General features: G+C 47.7%; 1 protein-coding gene across 1 annotated transcript in view; it reads left to right on the top strand.

The window, feature by feature from the left end:
- ALOX5 (arachidonate 5-lipoxygenase) overlaps positions 1 to 15,694 on the top strand; it is a 67,431-nt gene extending 51,737 nt beyond the window's left edge. The window contains exons 8-14 of the mRNA XM_039478040.2: positions 10,142 to 10,345; positions 11,043 to 11,129; positions 12,695 to 12,873; positions 13,048 to 13,169; positions 13,315 to 13,415; positions 13,704 to 13,874; positions 15,088 to 15,694. Coding sequence (XP_039333974.1) covers positions 10,142 to 10,345; positions 11,043 to 11,129; positions 12,695 to 12,873; positions 13,048 to 13,169; positions 13,315 to 13,415; positions 13,704 to 13,874; positions 15,088 to 15,267 — 1,044 coding nt within the window. The 3' untranslated portion in view covers positions 15,268 to 15,694. The remainder of the gene's footprint in view (positions 1 to 10,141; positions 10,346 to 11,042; positions 11,130 to 12,694; positions 12,874 to 13,047; positions 13,170 to 13,314; positions 13,416 to 13,703; positions 13,875 to 15,087) is intronic.
- The last annotated feature ends 5,676 nt before the right edge of the window (positions 15,695 to 21,370 follow it).

A 21,370-nucleotide genomic window follows, 5' to 3' on the forward strand; every position in this document is an offset into this window, starting at 1 on the left:
AAAAATGAAAATGAAAAAGTAAACAAATGTAGAAAAACTATGTGGAGACTCAGAAGACTTTTAGAAGTAAAAGGAAACCAAGAAGTTCTAAGGGGAAAGCTTAGTATACTTGATTATGTAATGTTTTAAAATTTGAACGATAAAACAAACCATAAAGTTAAAGGCAAAATAGAAGTTGGAGGAAGTAACCGTAACAGAAGTGACAGCTAAGAGAGGCCTATCTATGATATCCAAGTAATTCCTTCACATTGACAGGAAAAGGCAAATACTACAATGGAAAAATGAGCAGAGAATGTGAAGAGGCAATTCACAAAAGAAGAAATGTAAATAGGCAACCAGCACATGGAAAAACTCCTAATTTCACCTGTAGTTAGGGAAATGCAAATGAAAGTTAACAATGAGATACCATTTCTGACCTGTCTGGTTGGAAAAACGAAGACGTAACTCCCAAACACCAGCAAGGACAGACCCCCGCCCATGCACTGCTCATGAATTGTTGCAGCCTGGCAGTGTTCACGGGATAATAATTAGTGGGCCTAGGCAGCCCAAGGTCAGAGCTCGGACCAGCACCTGAGCAGATCCCACAGCACCTGCTGTACCAGGTGCACTTTGGAGTGGGCGGTCAGAGGATCCTGGGGTTGGGGCTGTCTTGGCAAGGGCAATTGTGTTACCGAGCTGGCCTGGGGTCCGCTTGCCCAGTGCAGCAGAACCAAACACTGAGATTGGGATAGAGTCTAGGAGAACACAAGGCATTTATTGCAGGGACCGAAAGAGGAGGATTGGGCAGCTCACTATTAAGACTGGAACTTCCTGATGGCTTGCAGGTAAGGGCTTTGAAAGGTGGAGTAAATTTCAGGAAAGCAGAAGTTAACAGGCAAAATTGTTAATCAATACATGGAGGGTACCTGTTGGTTTTGGCCTAAAAGGGTGGGATATCTTTAAGTTGTGTGTGTGTGGGTGGCTTCCAGGTCATAGGTAGATTCAAAATTTTGTTGTTTTGCAATTGGCTAAGGAAGAGAAGATTTGTTTAAACATTTGGGTTAGCAGAAAGGAATGTTAGCTCTGGCCCGTGGGCGGGACTTTCCCTAGGCTCCACAGGAAGAAATTTAGAGCAAAGAGCCATGCCCGGGGAGTTCAGTCCTCAGCTCCCTCTTATCTGATGTCTCTGTGCCAGTGCTAGTGGATCTGTTTGGTGGAAGTCTGGGTTTCTGAAAAACACCTGTTCAGATGTTCTGTTTATTTTCTAGAGGGAACCAAACACCCCATGACATTAGCTTCCTTGGCTGTTGTATTAGGCTGCTGTTACCCTCTTGCTTATCAAGTTGCTCATTTGCTTCTCAGGGCTAGCTGGGTGCTTGGAATTTCCCTTGAAGGAATTCGGGATTTTCCTTCATTTCCGTGCTTGTTGGGGAAAGGGGGACTAGAGAGCACTAAGAGGAGGCCCCTGCTCCGTCTCGATCACAGGCCCACTGGAGGGGACTTTATCGTTTTAGTGTTCTGACAGCCGATAGCACTGAGCAGGTGTTCAGCAGAGTGAAACTGTCTGAGGAACAGTAGGACAGGCAGTGTCTACTCAAAGAAAACACCCCCACACCCGCAAGGCTCAGCCTTCGCTAGCAGCCGCTCAGCAGAAATGAAAGCACTGATGTGTGTGGGTACCGGCAGGAGCATAGTTTGTGATGGGGAAACAAAGGTGAAAACAGTCTGAAGGTAGAAGAGGATGGAGTGAGTGAGCCCTTCCATGTCCTCACTATGAGATGTTGCAGCAACTTTGAAAGGAATGCTTTCGTTCCCTCCCAGCTGATCTGGAGGGGCCAATGAGTTCACAAAGTGGAAAATCAAGACACAGGGGACAGATAAAGGATACATATCTGTCATATACAAATAGCTCCTTCAAACAGCTAAGGCAATAGCCATGGTCTCATTTATGTGAAATGAATGCAAGGATGCAGCAGGCCTACTGTGAGCAGATACCTGTGCGGACATGGGGACACACAGACGTGGTGCCATCATGTAGGAACACGGTGATGGCCTGGTAGGGGACAGTGAGCAAAACAAAGAAACAGATGTTCATTATAATCATTCAGTTGAGGGAAAATTGGGCAGATAAATGTGCACACATGCAAGGAAGCTCCCCAGAATTTGGTGCTTATCTCTGGGGGCTAGATGATGAGAGGATGTTTTCTTTCTTTCTCAGGCTCTCCTGTCATGACTCGAATTTCTTTTTACAATAAACACGTATCCTTTTCTTTCTTTCTTTCTTTCTTATTTTTTTGAAAGAGAGAAAGAGAAAGAGAAAGGGGAGAGAGAACAGGAGTCTTGCTCTATTGCCCAGGCTGGAATGCAATCTAAAAATAGGTATTAAAAACCTCTTTTATGCCGATAACTGTGCTTAACAGGGGAGACAGGAAGGAATAAGGGAAGAAAATAACAAACAAGGCCGGGCGCGGTGGCTCATGCCTGTAATCCCAGCACTTTGGGAGGCCGAGACGGGTGGATCACGAAGTCAAGAAATCGAGACCATCCTGGTCAACACGGTGAAACCCCATCTCTACTAAAAATACAAAAAATTAGCTGGGCATGGTGGCACGTGCCTGTAATCCCAGCTACTCAGGAGGCTGAGGCAGGAGAATTGGCTGAACCCAGGAGGCGGAGGTTGCGGTGAGCTGAGATCGCGCCATTGCACTCCAGCCTGGGTAACAAGAGTGAAACTCCGTCTCAAAAAAAAAAAAAAAGAAAAGAAAATAACAAACAAACAGCCAACCAATATTTCATTTAAGTCTGTTAAATGCTATGCAAATGCTGAAAAGTGATTTACTTCCAATTATGTGGTCACTTTCAAAATAGGTGTAATGTGATACTGAGAAAAAAATGTATGTTCTGTGGACCTGGGGTGAAGAATTCTGTAAATATTCACTGAGTTTACTTGTTCCAGGTCTGAGTTCAAATCGTAGATGTCCCTGTTAATTTTCTATCTTGTTGATCCGTCAAATATTAACAATGTGGTGTCAAAGTCTCCCGCTCTTATTGTGCGGGAGTCCAAGTCTCTTTATAAGTCATTAAGAACTTGTCTTATGTATCTGGGTGTTCCTATATTGGGTACATATATATTTATGATCATTGACTCCTGTTGTTGCATTGATCCTTTTACCGTTATGTAATGTCCTTCTTTATTTCTTTTAGTCTTTGTTACTATTAATGTCTGTTTTGTCAGAGATGAAAGTTACAACTCCTGTTTTCTTTTTTCTTTCTTTCTTTTTTTTTTCCTCTCCATTTGATTGGTGAGTCTTCCACCAACCCTTTGTTTTGAGCCTTTGTGTGTCCTTGCTTTTGAGGATCTGGATACAGCAAACCGATGGGTTTTGACTTTTTATTCAATTTGCCTGTCTGTGTCTTTGATTGGGGCATTTAATCCATTTAAATTTAGGATTAATATTGATATTTGTGAGTTTAATATTGTCGTTTAATGCTAGCTGGCTATTTTGCTCATTAGTTAATATAGATTCTTCATTGTGGAGATACTCTTTACCTTTTGGTATGTTTTTGGGATGACTGATACTGGTTGTTCCTTTCTGTGTATAGTGCTTCTTTCAGACGCTCTTGTAAAGCAGGCCTGGTGGTGATGAAATCTCTGAGTGCTTGCTTGTTTGCGAAAAATTTTATTTTTCCTTCATTTATGAAGCTTAATTTGGCTGGATATGAGATTCTGGGTTGAAAATTCTTTTCTTTGAGGATATTAAATATTGACCCCCAACTCTCTTCTAGTTTGTAGGGTTTCTGCTGAGAGATCCGCTGTGAGTCTGATAGGCTTCCCTTTACAGGTAACCTGACCTTTCTTTCTAGCTGCCCTTAGAATTTTCTCCTTTATTTCAACCCTGGTGAATCTAATGATTATGTGTCTTGGGGTTGTTTTGCTTGAGGAATATCTTTGTGGTGTTCTCTGTATTACCTGAAGTTGAGTATTTTCCTGCCTTACTAGGTTAGGAAAGTTTTCCTGAAAATATCCTGAAGAATATTTTCCAGCTTGGATTCATTCTCTTCATGACATTCAGGTACACCTATCAAACATAAATTAGGTCTTTTCACAAAGTCCCATATTTCTTGGAGACTTTGCACATTCCTTTTTACACTTTCTTCTCTAATCTTGTCTTCTCATTTCATTTCATTCAGTTGGTCTTCGACCTCCGATTTCCTTTCTTCTGCTTGATCAATTCGACTGTTAAAACCTGTGCATACTTTGCGGAGTTCTCGTATTGTATTCTTCAGTTCCATTAATTCACTTATATTCCTCTCTAGATTGTCTATTGTCGTTAGGATTTCGTCAAACCTTTTTTCAAGGTTCTTAGTTTCTTTACAGTAGGCTAGAACATGTTCTTTTAACTTACAGAATTTTCTTATTATCCACCTTCTGAAGCTTAAATCTGTTAATGGAACGCACTCGTTCTCCATCAGGCCTTGTTCCCTTGTTGATGAAGAACTGTGATCCCCTGTAGAGGGAGAGCCATTCTGATTTTGGGTATTCTCAGCCTTTTTACGCTGATTTCTTCCCATCATTGTAAATTTATCCACTTGTCGTCTTTGTAATTACCAACTTTGTAATTACCAACTAGGTCTCTGAGTGGACATCAAACTTGTTGATTTCCAGCGCCAGAATCTGAGCAACCCATTGCACCGACCAAAACAGCGGCATTAAGATTCGTGGTGCTTTTCTGCCCAGGAATCACCGGTCTGGCTTCCTTCTTGAGTCCCTTTTTCAATCAGCTGAATAGGTGACTCTGCCTTCCCAGAGCTCCAAACGTCAACCAAAAGGGGACCCAGTCCCGTTTACTCTGCACCAAGAACTGTGGCAACAGCGCACTGGCAAAACCGCCCCGCCGGCCACAAGAGTCACACTGGCGACCCGTGGGGCTTCTCTGCTGGGAATCTCGTGGTCCGTGAGCAACAAAAATTCGTCTGAAAGTGTGGTGTCCTCTTGTTCTCTGTGCTTTCACTGGGAGCTACAATCCTGAGCTGCTAGTAATCAGCCATCTTGGATCTCTCTTTCCACATGTATTCTTTTCTAATCAAAAACGTAAAGCTGCTTCTTTACCCAAGAAACAAATTTAAGAAACACAAATTGCTCAGGGCAAGTTCTGGCATCCCATGGCAGACCAAGATCCTGGACAGGAGTGGGACGATGTGAAGGATGGGGTTGGGGAAGGCTCGGCTCAGTGGTACAAGAGCTCAAGGGGATGGGCAGGTGAGGCCCCGCCAGGCCAGGAGGTGGAGAGAGGCGGAAGGCAGAGTGATGTGCTGAAGAAATGGGCAGAGCACTGGGCTCTTGTCCTTGTTCAGCTCTTTGTTTACTGGTCAGAACAGCATGTGTGTGTGTGTGTGTGTGTGTGTGTGTGTGTGTGTGTGTGTATGTGTTTCAGTATATATATGTATGTATGGGTATATATAAATATAATTTTAGATTCATGGGGTACATGTGCAGGTTTGTTACATGGTTATATTGCATAATGCTGGGGTTTAGGCTTCTGTTGAACTCATCACTCAAATACTGGGCATAGTACCCAATACCTAGTCTTTCAATCCTTTCCTCCCTCCCTCCATCCCCTTCTTGGAGTCCCCAGTGTCTTTTGTTCCCACTTTTATGTCCCTATGTATACAATGCTTAGCTCCCACTTATAAATAAGAACACGCAGTGTTCAATTTTCTGTTTCTGTATTAATTCGCTTAGGATTATGGCCTAAGTGCCAATCCTGAACTGCATCCATGTTGCTGCAAAGGACACGATTTCATTCTTTTTTGTGGCCATGTAGTATTCCATGGAGTACATGTACCACATTTTTTTAATCTGATGCCACTATCAATGGGTACCTAGGTTGATTCTATGATTTTGATATTGTCAACAGTGCTGTGATAAACATATGTGTGCATGTGTCTTTTTGGTAGAGCAGTTTCTTCTCCTCTGGGTAGGTTCACAGTAATAGGGTTGCTGGGTCAAACGGTAATTCTATTTTCAGTTCTTTGCAAAATCTCCAAACTGCTTTCCACAGGAGCAGAAGTAATTTACACTCCCACCAACAGTGTGTAAGTATTCCCTTTTGTCTGCATCCTTCTAACATCTGTCATTTGTTTACTTCTTAATAATAGCCATTCTGACTGGTATCTCATTGTGGTTTTAATTTGTATTTCTCTGATGATTAGTGATGTTGAGCATTTTTTCATGTTTGTTGGCCACTTGTATGTTTTCTTTTGAGAAGTGTCTGTTTATGTCCTTTGCCCACTTTTTAATGGTGGTGTTTTTTCTTAAGTTCCTTATAGATTCTGGATATTAGTCCTTTGTGGATGTACAGTTTGGAAATATTTTCTCCCATTCTGTAGGTTGTTTACTCTGTTGATTGTTTTGCTGTGCAGAAGCCCTTTAGTTTGATTAAGTCTCATTTGTCAATTTTTGGTTTTGCTGCATTTGCCTTTGAGGTCTAGTTATAAATTCTTTGCCTAGGCCAATGTCCATTAGAGTTTTTCCTAGGCTTCCTTCTAGAATTTTTAAAGTTTGAGCTCTTACATTTAGGTCTGTAATCCATCTAGAGGTAATTTTTGTATGTGGTGAGAGGTAGGGGCCCAGTGTCATTCTTATGCATATAGGTAGCCAGTTTTTCCAATGCCATTTATTGAATAGGATATCCTTTCCCTATTGTTTATTTTTGTTGACTTTGTCAAAAATTAGTTGATTATAGGTATATGGCTTTATTTCTGTGTTCTCTATTCTGTTCCATTAATCTGTGTGCCTATTTTTGTACCAGTATACCATGCTGTTTTGGTTACTATAGTCTTGTAGCATAGTTTGAAGTCAGGTAATGTGATTCCTACAGCTTTGTTCTTTTTGCCTAGGATTGCTTTGTCTATTCAGGCTATTTTTTTGTTCCATATGAATTTTAGGATTGTTTTTTCTAATTCTGTGGAAAATGATGTTGGTAATTTGACAGGAATTGCATTGTATCTGTACATTGCTTTGGGCAGTATGACCATTTTAATGATTATTTGTTCTTCCAATCCATTAGCATGGGATGTTTTTCCATTTTTTTGTGTCATCTATGATTTGTTTCATCAGCATTTTATAGTTCTCCTTGTAGAGCTCTTCCATCTCCTTGGTTGGATGTATTCTTTGGTGTTTTATTTTGTGTATGTTTGCAGGGGGAGGCTCAGTGGCTCACACCCGTAATCCCAGCACTATGGGAGGCCGAGGAGGCAGATCACCCAAGGTCAAGAGTTTGAGACCAGCCAGGTCAACATGGTGAAAAGCCATCATGAATAAAAATACAATAATTAGCCAGGCATGGTAGCACAAGCCTGCAGTCCCAGCTACTTGGGAAGCTAAGGCACAATTGCTTGAACCGGGGAGGCAGAGATTGCAGTGAGCCGAGATCACACCGCTGCACTTCAGCCTGGGAGATAGTGAGACTGTCTCAAAAAGAAATGCTACTGATTTTTGTACATTGATTTTGTATCCTGAGACTTTACTGAAGTTGTGTATCGGGTCTAGGAGTCTTTTGGAAGCATCTTCAGAGTTTTCTAGTTATAGAATCATATCATGGATGGACAGAGATAATTTGACTTCCTTTTTTTTATTTTTATTTATTTGGATGCCTTTTATTTCTTTCTCTTGCCTAATTTTTCTGATTAGGACTTCTAGTACTGTATTGAATAGGAGGGGTGAGAGTGGACATCCATGTCTTATTTCAGTTTTTAGGGGGAATGCTTCCAATTTTCCCCTATTCAGCATCATGTTGCGGGATCAGCTCTTTATCTACTGTGTGACTTGGGAAAGCTGCTTAACCTTGCTGGGTACAGCAAGGAATACCTGTCTTGCAGGGTCAAAGTGAGGATTAAGCGCAGTGGCATAGGTAAAGCCCCTGGCACACAACAGGGGGCTCCTCGGCCCCAGAGCATGGCAGGGACATGCCAGTGTCCCAGAGCCATCAGGAACATGTGAGAGCATGTGGCGACATGTCAGAGAGGGTCCCAGAGCAGCCCAGTGCTCTAGGGCACAGATCAGGTATGAGTAGGCCAGGCAGCTCCTGCAAATGGGTATGGCAGTGGGGACCCTCAGAGCTGGGACTGTGTAAAAGGAACAAGAGTGTAGTTCTGTTAGAACATGGGTGCAGAGATCTCAGACCTTCTAATTTTTCTTTTTTTTTTTTTTTTTTGAGACAGAGTTTCGCTCTTGTTACCCAGGCTGGAGTGCAATGGCGCGATCTCGGCTCACCGCAACCTCCGCCTCCTGGGTTCAGGCAATTCTCCTGCCTCAGCCTCCTGAGTAGCTGGGATTACAGGCACACGCCACCATGCCCAGCTAATTTTTTTTTTGTATTTTTAGTAGAGACGGGGTTTCACCATGTTGACCAGGATGGTCTTGATCTCTCGACCTCGTGATTCACCCGCCTCGGCCTCCCAAAGTGCTGGGATTACAGGCTTGAGCCACTTCTAATTTTTCAAGAAAACCAGGTCATTCAAATTTTTATGTGAAATTGTCTGATATTTAAAAGCAGCCAACTAATCTCATGTATAAACAGACAGGCACGCCTAGTGTGCAAATCATACTCTGCTTTCCCTCCTCCCTCCCCATGTCTTGGTCCTCAGAGAGCGCTGGGGCTGCTGGGATCCCTCTACTCAGGGTTGTAGCCACCGGCTGCTGGGGCTCTGGAGCATTTAGGATTCGGCTCATCCAAACCAAGACTTGCTGCATGTCTGAAGTCCACACCTGATTTCTAAGACTTAGAATAAGGAGGTAGGGAATGTGAAATGTCTCGTTTAATAGTTTTAGATTGGTTTCATGTTGAAGTGATAATATTCTGGATATAGTGGGTAAAATAAAATTATATTATTAACCTACATTTCACTTGTTTCCTTTTACTTTTATTAACATGGCTTCCTGAATATACACAATTCTATGTGTGACTGGCATTATATGTCTATTGGACAGAACTGTTTTCAAGGGAGAGACACTCAAGGACCCCACCTTCCACAATACTTACAGGAAGTGACACAGCTGTGTGCTCTGGGGCAGTTCTCCCTCCCCAGCCATGGCCACTCTGCTGTGGTGACACTGATCTTTCCAGGCACCTAAAGTCTGGCTACGCCCCTTCCTGGCTGCTCTTGGCTGCAGTCCTGCCACCCGCCTCATTCTTTCTGTCAACCCCTCCAAGACCCCACGTCTTCATCTAAAAATATGCAGTGCCAGTACCTTCTGCAGGCTTTCATGAGCGCTTACTGTCAGGTGCTGAGGCTGTGCGGGGCGCTCAGTAAGGGGGCGATGCCTGGGGCTGCTGGCATGGAGGGACCTGGGGCTGGGTGCCGGGATGGTGGTGGGAAGGTGGGGCTGTGTGTGCAGAGGCATCAGCGACCAGGTCACCACAGAGTTTGGGGATTTTATTTTTTGGCATCAAGAGGTGATTGAGGAGGCGATTAACATGACATGATACACATTTTGGAAAAGAAAAGACTCACCTTGTCCCAGTGCGGAGTGGGACCTGGAAACGGAAGACAGGTTCAGCCTCTGCTGCAGGAGACGCCTGGCCGCAGGTGTGGGCTCCGGGCACAGCTCGAGCTGCAGACCCTGATCTGGGAGGCTCAGCACCAGAAGGGCCCCGAGCCCTGGAACGGGAGGAGCGGACTTAGGGCAAGAAGAGAAGACAGGAGCAGTGGGGCAGACCCTGGGGAGCACCAGCATTTCAGGGAAGAGGGGACGGGGGAAAGCGTGGGAGATCAATGAGAGGCAGCTGAAGAGGGAGCAAGGCAAGGAGGGGAAGAGGGGGCAGGGATTCCCCCCACTGCTGGGCCCTCCGCCTGCCTGCTCCTTCCATGCTGCCAGCTCCTGAGGCCATTCCCACAGTAACTGTGAGCCGAGGGACCACTGTCCCCACATGACAGATGCTGAAGCCGGAGCTTAGAAAGGCCCAGTGTGTCATCCAGAGTCATGCAAGTCGTGAATAATATGGCTGGGACAAAAAATACCACCCCAGGGCCCTCTGCCCCCTCCAGGCTCTTCTGATTCCAAAGTCACTGTTGAAGGAATTCAGATACTTCACGTTCTCCAGCAGCTCTGGTCTGAAGTGAAATACAGCAGTCTGTTTCCTTTCCCCCGATGTGTCAGCTCAACCAAATCCCAGGAGACGAGAACCCTATTTTCCTCCCTTCGGATGCAAAATACGACTGGCTTTTGGCTAAAATCTGGGTGCGTTCCAGTGACTTCCACGTCCACCAGACCATCACCCACCTTCTGCGAACACATCTGGTGTCTGAGGTTTTTGGCATTGCGATGTACCGCCAGCTGCCTGCCGTGCATCCCATTTTCAAGGTACAACCCCATGTGCTGTGGGAGGGCATGTGAGATGTGGTGTGGGAGGGGGCACTAGCATCCCATGGGAGACCTGTGGCTGGGAGTGGGTGGCAGAAAGAGACACTGGAGAGATGTTCCCAGAGTCAGTAATGCCCCCAAAGGAAGAAAACAGCTGGGAGCCTCCTGTTCCCCAGGAGACGAGGCTTGCGCGGGGGCCTGACACAGGGGCCTCACTGGCCAGCCAGTAGAACTGGAAAAGGCCGATGAATTCACAGTGATCCTCGGCTGATGCTGACGGCCGCCCCCACCATCACTCACCTTCGGTGTTTCTGAATCCTACAAGCATTGACTGTTGGGGTGACTGCAGGCTAAAAGTACCTCTGTGTGCCTCAGTTTCCTCATCAGTAAAAGAGGTCAAATAGTACACCTGCCCTACAGAATCATGGTCAGGATTAAAATAGTGAACTCAGAGAGCACAGAGGTAAGCACTGTACAAGCGCTGGCCAGGAACTTCTGAATCATTATCATGCTTGGTAAGCATCAGAGGGGTGCAGGCCTCCAGCACTTAGCAGAAAGATCAGCACCTGGCCTTCATTTCCTCCCTGCGCCCAGCATCATCCTGCAGGGCAGGCCTGGGTGGGGGAGCTGCCGGACCCTGGGGCACCTGGTCACCTGGCTGGGCCCCCTCTGAGGCCTCCTCCTTTCCCCTGCCCAGCTGCTGGTGGCACATGTGAGATTCACCATCGCCATCAACACCAAGGCCCGTGAGCAGCTCATCTGTGAGTGTGGCCTCTTCGACAAGGTGGGTGCCCTCCTACCCTACTCGTTGCATGGAAGAGCCCAGCCTGGCTGCCTTCACTCCCTGTCTGAGATCTAGACGCAGTTGCTGGAGGCCTGGAAGGGTGAAGCCTGGAGGCTGTGCTCAGAGCAGTGTCTCCAGCATCCTCCCAATGTCTCCAGCCCCTGCTACCCAGCCAGGAGCCCTTCTCTAGGCACACCACCAGGTCTTCCTCCTCGATGATGGCTCCCGGTCCCCTCCTCCACCCCTCCCTTCTCCCAGCCTCTGGGACCAGGGTGTAGACCCCCTCTGGCACGCACTCCCCGTGGCCCCTTTACCTCCTACGTGCCAGGAACCTGTGTCTGCCTCTGAATCTGCTGTACCCCTGCAACCCTGACCTGGCCCTCCCCAGCACTCTGCCTCTGGGGTCCCAACCCTCCCAACCCCTGTCCCCTGAGTCTGCCCAGCCCTCGCATTCCCCAGGCAGCACCCCACCTCTTTTTGAGCCCCTGTAGCCTGACCAAACTCGCACTCTCGCCTAGGCCCTCGCCCTAACCTTCCTCCTTTCCTCGGCCCATTAGTGACCAGGCCAGATCTGACCACTGAAGTTGAGACACTGTTTGGGTTGCAAATGGCAAAATCCAACTCAAACCAGCTGCCTCGGGACAAGACATGCCTTATCTCAAATACCTGGACACAATAGAGGGGCAGGGGCCTCGGCCAGAAATGGATCCAGGGACTCGAGCAGTGCCCCAGGTGCACGCACACTGGCTCCCTCTTTCTCCTTCATCTGTGTTGGCATCACACTCACCTGCCACACACAGGCCCCCACAGGAGAGGGCACAGGAGCTCAGCATCATAGCTCCACCTCGGGTTCCCATGTGGCCATTATCTCCCAGCCACATCCAAACAAAGTGCCTCGAGCAGCTCTGGTGGGTCCCGCTTGGGCTGAATGCCCACCATGGACCAATCTCTGGCACCCCAGCACCCATGTCTTCCTTCAAAACTTCTGTGGCATGACAGCCCAGCCCTGTGGGTGTATTTGTGTGTGTGTGTGCACGTGTACACACGTATGAGCCTGTGAGTGTGCCTGCATCGCTCCACAGCCAGGATCCCTCCCTGTGAGTCTCTCCAGCCTCACCTGAGCACACAACAAGCGCTCAACAGAGTTGCATGGGGCCTGGGAACTGAGTCACTGAGAGAAATGACTGAGCGTCCTGTGCTCAGCACTAGAGCAAGACTCCACAGGCCAGGCCCGCTGGTGCTGGGGTTCCCCTGCACACCTGCTGCCGCCTGCTGCCCTCCTGGAGGTGGGAGCCCACCTTTCCGTTCTGCACACTGCGGGCCCCACCGTTCAGTCCCTCGCATTGGATTGGGTGGGAGGCTCCTCCCTGTCACCTCTCCACTCGGCTGCCCTTGTCATTCTCTGCATTAAACATCCCTCCCCCTTCTCACAGGACAAGGGTTTGTCCCTCTGCGTGCCTGGTCTCCCCGCCCCCTGGCACATTTCCTAAGGCCCGCATTTCAGCACTGGGGCTGGACAGCTGTGGGGGGAGCCACACGCTCAGGGACTGTGCCTCCCACTCCAGGCCAACGCCACAGGGGGCGGCGGGCACGTGCAGATGGTGCAGAGGGCCATGAAGGACCTGACCTACGCCTCCCTGTGCTTCCCTGAGGCCATCAAGGCCCGGGGCATGGAGAGCAAAGAGGACATCCCTTACTACTTCTACCGGGACGACGGGCTCCTGGTGTGGGAAGCCGTCAGGACGTGAGCGCCCGCGGGGCGGTGGTCCTGGGGGAGGAGCGGGGCCCCCTGCCTGACTCCCTGGGGCGGGCCTGACCCCCCGCGGCTGGCGCTGCAGCGGGAAGGGGTAGGGGAGGAGTCCCGGGCCGGGTCGGCGCCGGGCACCCGTCGCCCACCCCTGCTGCGCCCCCGAGCCAGGTTCACGGCCGAGGTGGTGGACATCTACTACGAGAGCGACCAAGTGGTGGCGGAGGACCCGGAGCTGCAGGACTTCGTGAAGGACGTCTACGTGTACGGCATGCGGGGCTGCAAGGCCTCAGGTAGGGCCTCGAACCCGGCTCCCCGGCAGTCGGCAGGGCGGGCCCAGCCGCCGCCCCTCCGGGGTGTCCTGCCCGGGCACGCGGTGGGCGCCGGGCCCTGGGGTCCCTGGCGACGGGGCCTCAACCCGCCGGTGGTTCGCCCCAGGCTTCCCCAAGTCGCTCAAGAGCCGGGAGCAGCTGTCGGAGTACCTGACCGTGGTGATCTTCACCGCCTCCGCCCAGCACGCCGCGGTCAACTTCGGCCAGGTAGGCGGGGCCGGGCCCCGCGAGGCGGAGCTCCCTCCCCGGGGCCGCCACGGCCGCCCCGCCCGGCCTCGCCGGGACCCCGCCCCAGCCCTGCACCTGCACCGCAGCCTCGGGCCGGAATGGGAATTGCGGAGCGGGCTCTGCCCGCTCAGCCGAGGGCGCTGGCCGCGGGGAAAGAGAATGGACGGACTGCGGGGCGCGCTGGAGTTGGGGGGCACTGGAAGGATGGGGCCCCGGGAGCAGCTGGGCTTCGGGGGCGCCCACGCTCGTCCGTGGCTGTCTCCACAGTACGACTGGTGCTCCTGGATCCCCAATGCGCCCCCAACCATGCGAGCCCCGCCGCCCACGGCCAAGGGCGTGGTGACCATAGAGCAAATAGTGGACTCACTGCCGGACCGCGGCCGCTCCTGCTGGCATCTGGGTGCAGTGTGGGCGCTGAGCCAGTTCCAGGAAAACGAGGTGAGGCTGCGCAGGGCGGGACACAGCCCCAGGTCACCCTAGGTTAACCTGTTCCTCAGCCTGAGGGCTTTGTGACTCAGGCCTCAAGGCTCACCTGGGGGCAGGAATCCTGACCTCCAAGGCTGGAGGGGCCCAGAGGGCTGCAGCGGTCACCAGGTCCCCCAGCCTGAGCCTGGATAGAGCTCAGGGTGGACGCGGCGGGACGGGGACACAGGCTCTGCTCACTGTCACTAAAGGGTCGTGTGTGACGTCCCCTCCCCTCGGCTATTGACAAAGCTCTTGCACATGATTTTTTCCTTGGCACTCCAGAGGGAATGACCAAGAGTTTCCTGTTTTTTTCCCCACGGACACGTGCACCTAATTTAACTTAACACCGAATCCGTTGTGCTTTGGTGGATGCACCCGCTTTGGGGTAGCTCAGTACTGCACAGAATAGCGGACAGTCCGACCCGCTCCAGGCTGCTGGGCGTCTCAGTTGTTCCAGGCTAATGTGTTGGTCCCTCACTGGACATCCTTGTTTCTGTGCCTTTGCACATGTGTTTAGTATGAAGGACACGTTCCTAGCAGACGAATTCCTTAGTCAAAGAATATTAGACTGAATTGCCCTCCACAAAGTAAATCCAAAATCCCATCAATAGCCAATGTTTTTTATACCTTTCTAGCTAGGAAGCTTTGTGATCTTAATCCAATACGGCATATATATTTTTTGTAAATGATGTCCAGCTCTACCCCACAGACATCTGTGTGACCATGCCAACAGGGCAACCACCCCTTCGAGCTCCCTGGCCTGCCTTTTGCCCTCCTGGGCTGGAGAGGGCAGCAGTGGCCCCAGCACCCCTGATGGGAGGTGGGAGTGCTTCATGGGGGTGGCCCGAGCTGGCAGAATACCATGGCTGCAACCACCAGCAGCCTCTTCCTTCATCTGCGTCATCTCATAACCACCTGGTAGCGGGCAGTTATTTTCTCACTTATCCATGAAGCCCCAGCGCTGAAGCCTTCCTTAGGGAGGCAAGTTGGAGGCGACATTTGCCTTCCCGAGACCGTCTCAGCAGGCAGCAGAGGGTGAATATGGGGAGGCAGGCAGGAGAGGGTGAATACAGATGTTCCCTCCTTCATCTCCCAAAGAGTGGCTGGCCCCAGGGGATGAGACAGGCCTGTCAGTTTACCCGGGTGGCAGACCAACCTGTGTGTGTGTCCATGTCTTGGCTCTCAGCTGTTCCTGGGCATGTACCCAGAAGAGCATTTTATCGAGAAGCCTGTGAAAGAGGCCATGGCCCGATTCCGCAAGAACCTCGAGGCTATTGTCAGCGTGATTGCTGAGCGCAACAAGAACAAGAAGCTGCCATATTACTACTTGTCCCCAGACCGGATTCCGAACAGCGTGGCCATCTGAGCCACTCACTGCCAGTCTCACTGTGGGAAGGTCAGCCACCCCAGCCCGCTGGACTCCACCCTGCCTGGCCAGCTCTCTGGCCAGCCTCCTGGCAGTCACATCTCTTCCTCCCAGGCCAGTGCCTTTCCTTTTATTCTTTGATCTTTAGGGAACCCCATAGATTGATCAAAGTGTAAACACCGCAGGGACCCCTTCTACGCAGAGTAGGACTGCACAGTGCCCTGACCACACCCAGCTCAGCATTTCCACACCAACAGCAAATCACAACCACTGATAGATGTCTGTTCTTGTTGGAGACATGGGATGATTATTTTCTGTTCTGTTTGTGCTTAGTCCAAATCCTTGCACACAGTAGGTACCCAATTCATTCTTATTGAATGAATTAAGAATTGGTTGTCATAAAAATAAAGTGATTCATTTAAAATGGGTCTTGTTCTATGTGCTATGTTCCAATCATCCCAAACAGCTCATTGCTACCTCCCACACCAAGAGAAAAAAAGCCACAATCACTGTGATTTTATCAGGGCAAAAACCTCCCCACCCAAGTCTGGATGGAAGGTGTTTTTTCCCCCAAGCAGTACCTACTCTCTTTGGAACATATCCCAAATGCCACCGCCTCTGGGAAGGCATCCTTGGTTCCTGTCTCTCCCCAGGGCTTTGTCAGAACCTCTGTTGTTGCCCTCTCTGTGGTCTCTCCCTGGGGACAGGAGCCTCTGGAAGTACAGAGAACCCACTTTATTGTGCCCCAGGATGGCACAAGGCACCAGCACTCGGCTGTTCCCTCATTTTCCTCCTGGCAGGGCACCTAGCTAACGGCTATCAGGCATTGTCTTGGGAGCTGAGGCAGGATTCCTAACATGACATAAAAAATAATGGGCAGGGTGCGGTGGCTTATGCCTGTAATCCCAGCACTTTGGGAGTCCGAGGCAGCCAGATCATTTGAGGTCAGGAATTCGATACCAGCCTGGCCAACATGGTGAAACCCCATCTCTACTGAAAATACAAAAAAATAGCCAGGCATGGTGGTGGGCACCTGCAATCCCAGCTACTCAGAAGGCTGAGGCAGGAAAATTGCTCGAACCCAGGAGACAGGTTACAATGAGCCAATGTCGCACCACTGCACTCCAGCCTGGCAACAGAGCCAGACTCTCTCTCAAATAATAAATAAAATAAAATAAATAAATATTAAAACACATTCTCTTTCCCCAGGCCTAAGAAGCAGAGCCAGCCCTGAGCCTGGGCATGGTGACCCACTCTCTCCCTGTGCTCACATGCCCAACTCCCAGCCCTCCAGCCCCTGGCTTCGGAACTGTGTCATCAGGGTCTCCCATGTCTCTGGAAGGTGCTTCCAGTGTGGCAGACCAGCAGCTCAGTGTCTGGGTAAAGGCTTCTACAAGGCCAGCGTGGCATGAGGGAAGGCATGCATGCATTCCTGAAGTCACACGCCTTCTGAGGAGACCCGACTATTGGGGTGGGTACTAGAGCTGAGGTCCAGCCCCTTAATGTCTGAGACTCCCTGCCATCCCTCAGAGAATTGCCCACCACACTCGTGAATGATCTTTGGGACAGGTGACATAAACATATAGCCATGGTAGAGGCATTCAGCTCCATGTCGCTTTGAGAATGAGCATACCAACCTTTAGAACAACAAGGCCGTGTGGTCAAAGAGAGAAGAGAAATGAATAGGAGTAGGCAGGGGTGTTGAAGCAGGTCTGACATGAGCAGAAGAGAGAGAGAAGGATTGGGTCCGTCAGACTGCAGAAGCCCTTTTACAGCATCTCTGAAAAGTCTCACACCAGCTAATAAAGAGTCCTGAAACAAAGTCGCCATTACAAAAATCTTACAGCTGGCAGAAATGATAGCAATGGTCTTGACATGAACCCCACAGTGGATCCAAAGGTGTGGCAGCTGAGATTGTCAATTACGTTCTCTGCAGCTGGTCCTTCTGGTTCCCTGGGGTAAGGTATCTGAATAGGACAGCTCCACTGCTACCACAGGAGAGGGAGAATCCCAAATTCTGTGCATACACTGTCTAAACATCTAAGACACATGTGCATGGGGCAAACTGCAAACAGCGCAATTTAGGATAAAACAGCATGTCTTACTCTGTGCTGCTATAATAAAATACCTTAGACAGGGTTATTGATACAGAACGGGAAATTGATTCCTCACAGTTCTGGAGGCTGGAAGTCTAAGATGAGGCACTGGCAGCTTCAGTGTCTGGTAAGGGAGGGCTCAGTGTCTGCTCCCATAAGGGTGCCCTCTATGCTATGTCCTCACACAGCAGAAGGGCAAAAAAGAGCAAACATTCTCTTAAGGACACCAATCCATTCATGAGAGCACAACCCTCATGAATTAATCATTTCCCAAAAGGCCCCACCTCCTAATGCCATCACCGTGCGGTTTACATTCCAACATATGATTTTTGGAAGGACACATCCATTCAAATCACAGCACAACCAGTGATATTTGAACTTTCAAACAGTTCGCAGTTTCAGTTCAACTAAGTTAATTGCTTGCCTGAATTTAAAAAAAAAAAAAAAAAAAAAAATTCATGGCTGGGCACGGTGGCTCACCTCTGTAATCCCAGCACTTTGGGAGGCCAAGGCGGGTGGATTACTTGAGGTCAAGAGTTCAAGTGTGATCAACATGATGAAACCCTGTCTCTACTAAAAATACAAAAATTAGCCAGTCATGGTGGTGCATGCCTGTAGTCGCAGCTACTCAGGAGGCTGAGGCAGGAGAATTGCTTGAACCTGGGAGGCGAAGGTGGCAGTGAGCCGAAATTGTGCTACTGCACTCCAGCCTGGGCGACAGAGTGAGACTCCATCTCAAAAAAAAAAAAAAAGAAAAAAGAAAAAAGAAAGAAAAAAAATCAACAACACTCTTTCGAGGAATCTAATAGAATTCAGAATCTCTACAAAATAACATTCATAATAGCTAGAACACAATCCAAAATTACTCAACATACAAAGAATTAGGAAAATGTCACATAGTCTCAAAGGAAAAGATAATTAACAGAGACCAATCCCAAGATGATGCTGGAATCAGCAGACAATTGTTTTAGTGAAGTTTTCATATTTGTGTTCAGTGAGTTAAAGGAAATATGCTCCAACTTATGATAGGATTGGAAACCTCAACAGTAAATTATGCATCCTAAGAAGGAAAAGAAGATGGAAATCCTAGAACTAAAAAATACCAGAGGAAAAAAATAACTGGGTTAAAAATTAACTGAATAGCAGAACAGAGATGACAGAGTAAAGAGAAAGTGAACATGAAGATAGAGCAATAGAAATGATCAATAGGAAACAGAGAGTTAAAAAAATAGAGCCCAGAGATCTATAGGCAGTATCAGAACAACTGGCATACATATAATTGAAGTCTTATAAGGAGAAAGGAGATAAAAAGAGAATGAGGGGCCGGGTGCAGTGGCTCACGCCTGTAATCCCAGCACTTTGGGAGGCCAAGATGGGTGGATCACAAGGTCAAGAGATCGAGACCATCCTGGTCAACATGGTGAAACCCCGTCTCTACTAAAAATATAAAAATTAGCTGGGCATGGTGGTGCACGCCTGTAATCCCAGCTACTCGGGAGGCTGAGGCAGGAGAATTGCCTGAACCCAGGAGGCAGAGGTTGTGGTGAGCTGAGATCGCGCCATTGCACTCCAGCCTGGGTAACAAGAGCGAAACTCCGTCTCAAAAAAAAAAAAAAAAAAAAAGAATGAGGCAGAACAAATATCTGAGGAGACCAAGGCCAAAATGTCCCCAAATTTGGTGAAAGATATCCATTTAAAGCTTCAAGAAGCTCAGTCAAACCCAAGGAAAATAAATACAAAGAAGAAAACTAAAAGCCAAAATTGACAAACAGCATCTAATTAAACTAAAGAGCTTCTGCACAGCAAAAGAAACTATCATCAGAGTGAACAGGCAACCTACAGAATGGGAGGAAAATTTTGCAATCTATCCATCTGACAAAGGGCTAATATTCAGAATCTACGAAGAACTTAAAAACAATTTTTATGAGAAAAAAATCAACCCCATCAAAAAGTGGGTGAAGGATATGAACAGACATTTCCCAAAAGAAGACATTTATACAGCCAACAGACATATGAAAAATGGTCATCACTGGTCATTATAGAAATGTAAATCAAAACCACAATGAGATGCTATCTCATGCCAGTTAGAATGGCGATCATTAAAAAGTCAGGAAACATGTAATCCCAGCACTTTGGGAGGCCGAGGCGGGTGGATCACGAGGTCGAGAGATCAAGACCATCCTGGTCAATATGGTGAAACCCTGTCTCTACTAAAAATACAAAAAATTAGCTGGGCATGGTGGCACGTGCCTGTAGTCCCAGCTGCTTGGGAGGCTGAGGCAGGAGAATTGCCTGAACCCAAGAGGCGGAGGTTGCGGTGAGCCGAGATCACGCCATTGCACTCCAGCCTGGGTAACAAGAGCGAAACTCTGTCTCAAAAAAAAAAAAAAAAAAAAAAAAAGTCAGGAAGCAACAGATGCTGGAGAGGATGTGGAGAAATAGAAATGCTTTTACACTGTTGGTGGGAGTGTAAATTGGTTCAACCATTGTGGAAAGCAATGTTGCAATTCCTCAAGGATCTAGAACTAGAAATACCACTTGACCCAGCAATCCCATTACTGGGTATGTACCCAAAGGATTATAAATCACTCTACTATAAAGACACATGCACACGTATGTTTATTGTGGCACTGTTCACAATAGCAAAGACTTGGAACCAACCCAAATGCCCATCAATGATAGACTGGATAAAGAATACGTGGCACATATATACCATGGAATACTATGCAGCCATAAAAAGGAATGAGTTAATGTCCCTTGCAGGGACATGGATGAAGCTGGAAACCATCATTCTCAGCAAACTAAGACAAGAACAGAAAACCAAACACTGCATGTTTTCACTCATAGGTGGGAGCTGAACAATGAGAACACATGGACACAGGGAGGGGAACATCACACACCAAGGCCTGTCGGTAGGTGTGGGGCTAGGGGAGGGATAGCATTAGGAGAAGTACATAATGTAGGTGACGGGTTGATGGGTGCAGCAAACCACCATGGCACATGTATACCTGTGTAACAAACCTGCACGTTCTGCACGTGTACCCCAGAACTTAAATTATAATTTAAAAAAATTTCAAAAAAACCCCATACCTACATGCGTCAGAATCAAATTGCTCAAAACCAGAATTAAACAGAAAATCTCAAAAGCAGCAAAACATAACATATAGAGTGTAACAAAAATGTGAACTACAGCTAATTTTTAATCAGAACACTGTGTGGGGCCAAAAAATAATGGAACAGTATTTTTAAAGTATTAAAATAAAAAAAAATTAGCAACACAGAATTCTGTAACCAGCAAAAATATCCTTTAAGAATGAAAACAAAAATTTTAGGTAAAATCTGTCACCAGCAGATCTGCATTACAAAACATGCTAATGGAAATTCTTCAGGCTGAAGGGAAATGCTGGATGGAAACTCAGGAAGGAATGTGTAAAACCAGAAGTGGAAGATATTTGGAAAATGCAAGATTTTTCTCCTTTGTAATTTCTTTAAAAGATATATAACTATTTACAGCAAATATTATAATATTGTCATGTGGTATTTATAATGCATGTAAATGTTATACACATGAAGATGGCATAAAAGACAATGGGCAGTAAAGGGATTTACTCTGTTACATGGTTTCTACATTGTGTATCATGTGGTACAGTATTAATTTTAGGCAGTTTGTGAAAATTTAGGGAGGTAGATTATAATCCCTAGAGCAACCACTAACAATAATTTAAAGAAATGTAGATAAAAAGCAATAGAAGACTTAAAATGGAATTCTAAAAATTCACAAATGATGAAGACAGGAAAAAGGAAGAGAGAAACAAAAATAGAGGAAAAACAAAAATCAAACAATAAAATAGTAGACGTAGCTCGTCTTAACAATAATTATATCAATTTTTTTTTTTTTTTTTTTTTTTTTTTTTTTTTTTGAGACGGAGTTTCGCTCTTGTTACCCAGGCTGGAGTGCAATGGCGTGATCTCGGCTCACCGCAACCTCCGCCTCCTGGGTTCAGGCA

This window comes from Saimiri boliviensis, chromosome 12 (genome assembly GCF_048565385.1).
Source record: "Saimiri boliviensis isolate mSaiBol1 chromosome 12, mSaiBol1.pri, whole genome shotgun sequence".
Classification (NCBI taxonomy): Eukaryota; Metazoa; Chordata; class Mammalia; order Primates; family Cebidae; genus Saimiri; species Saimiri boliviensis.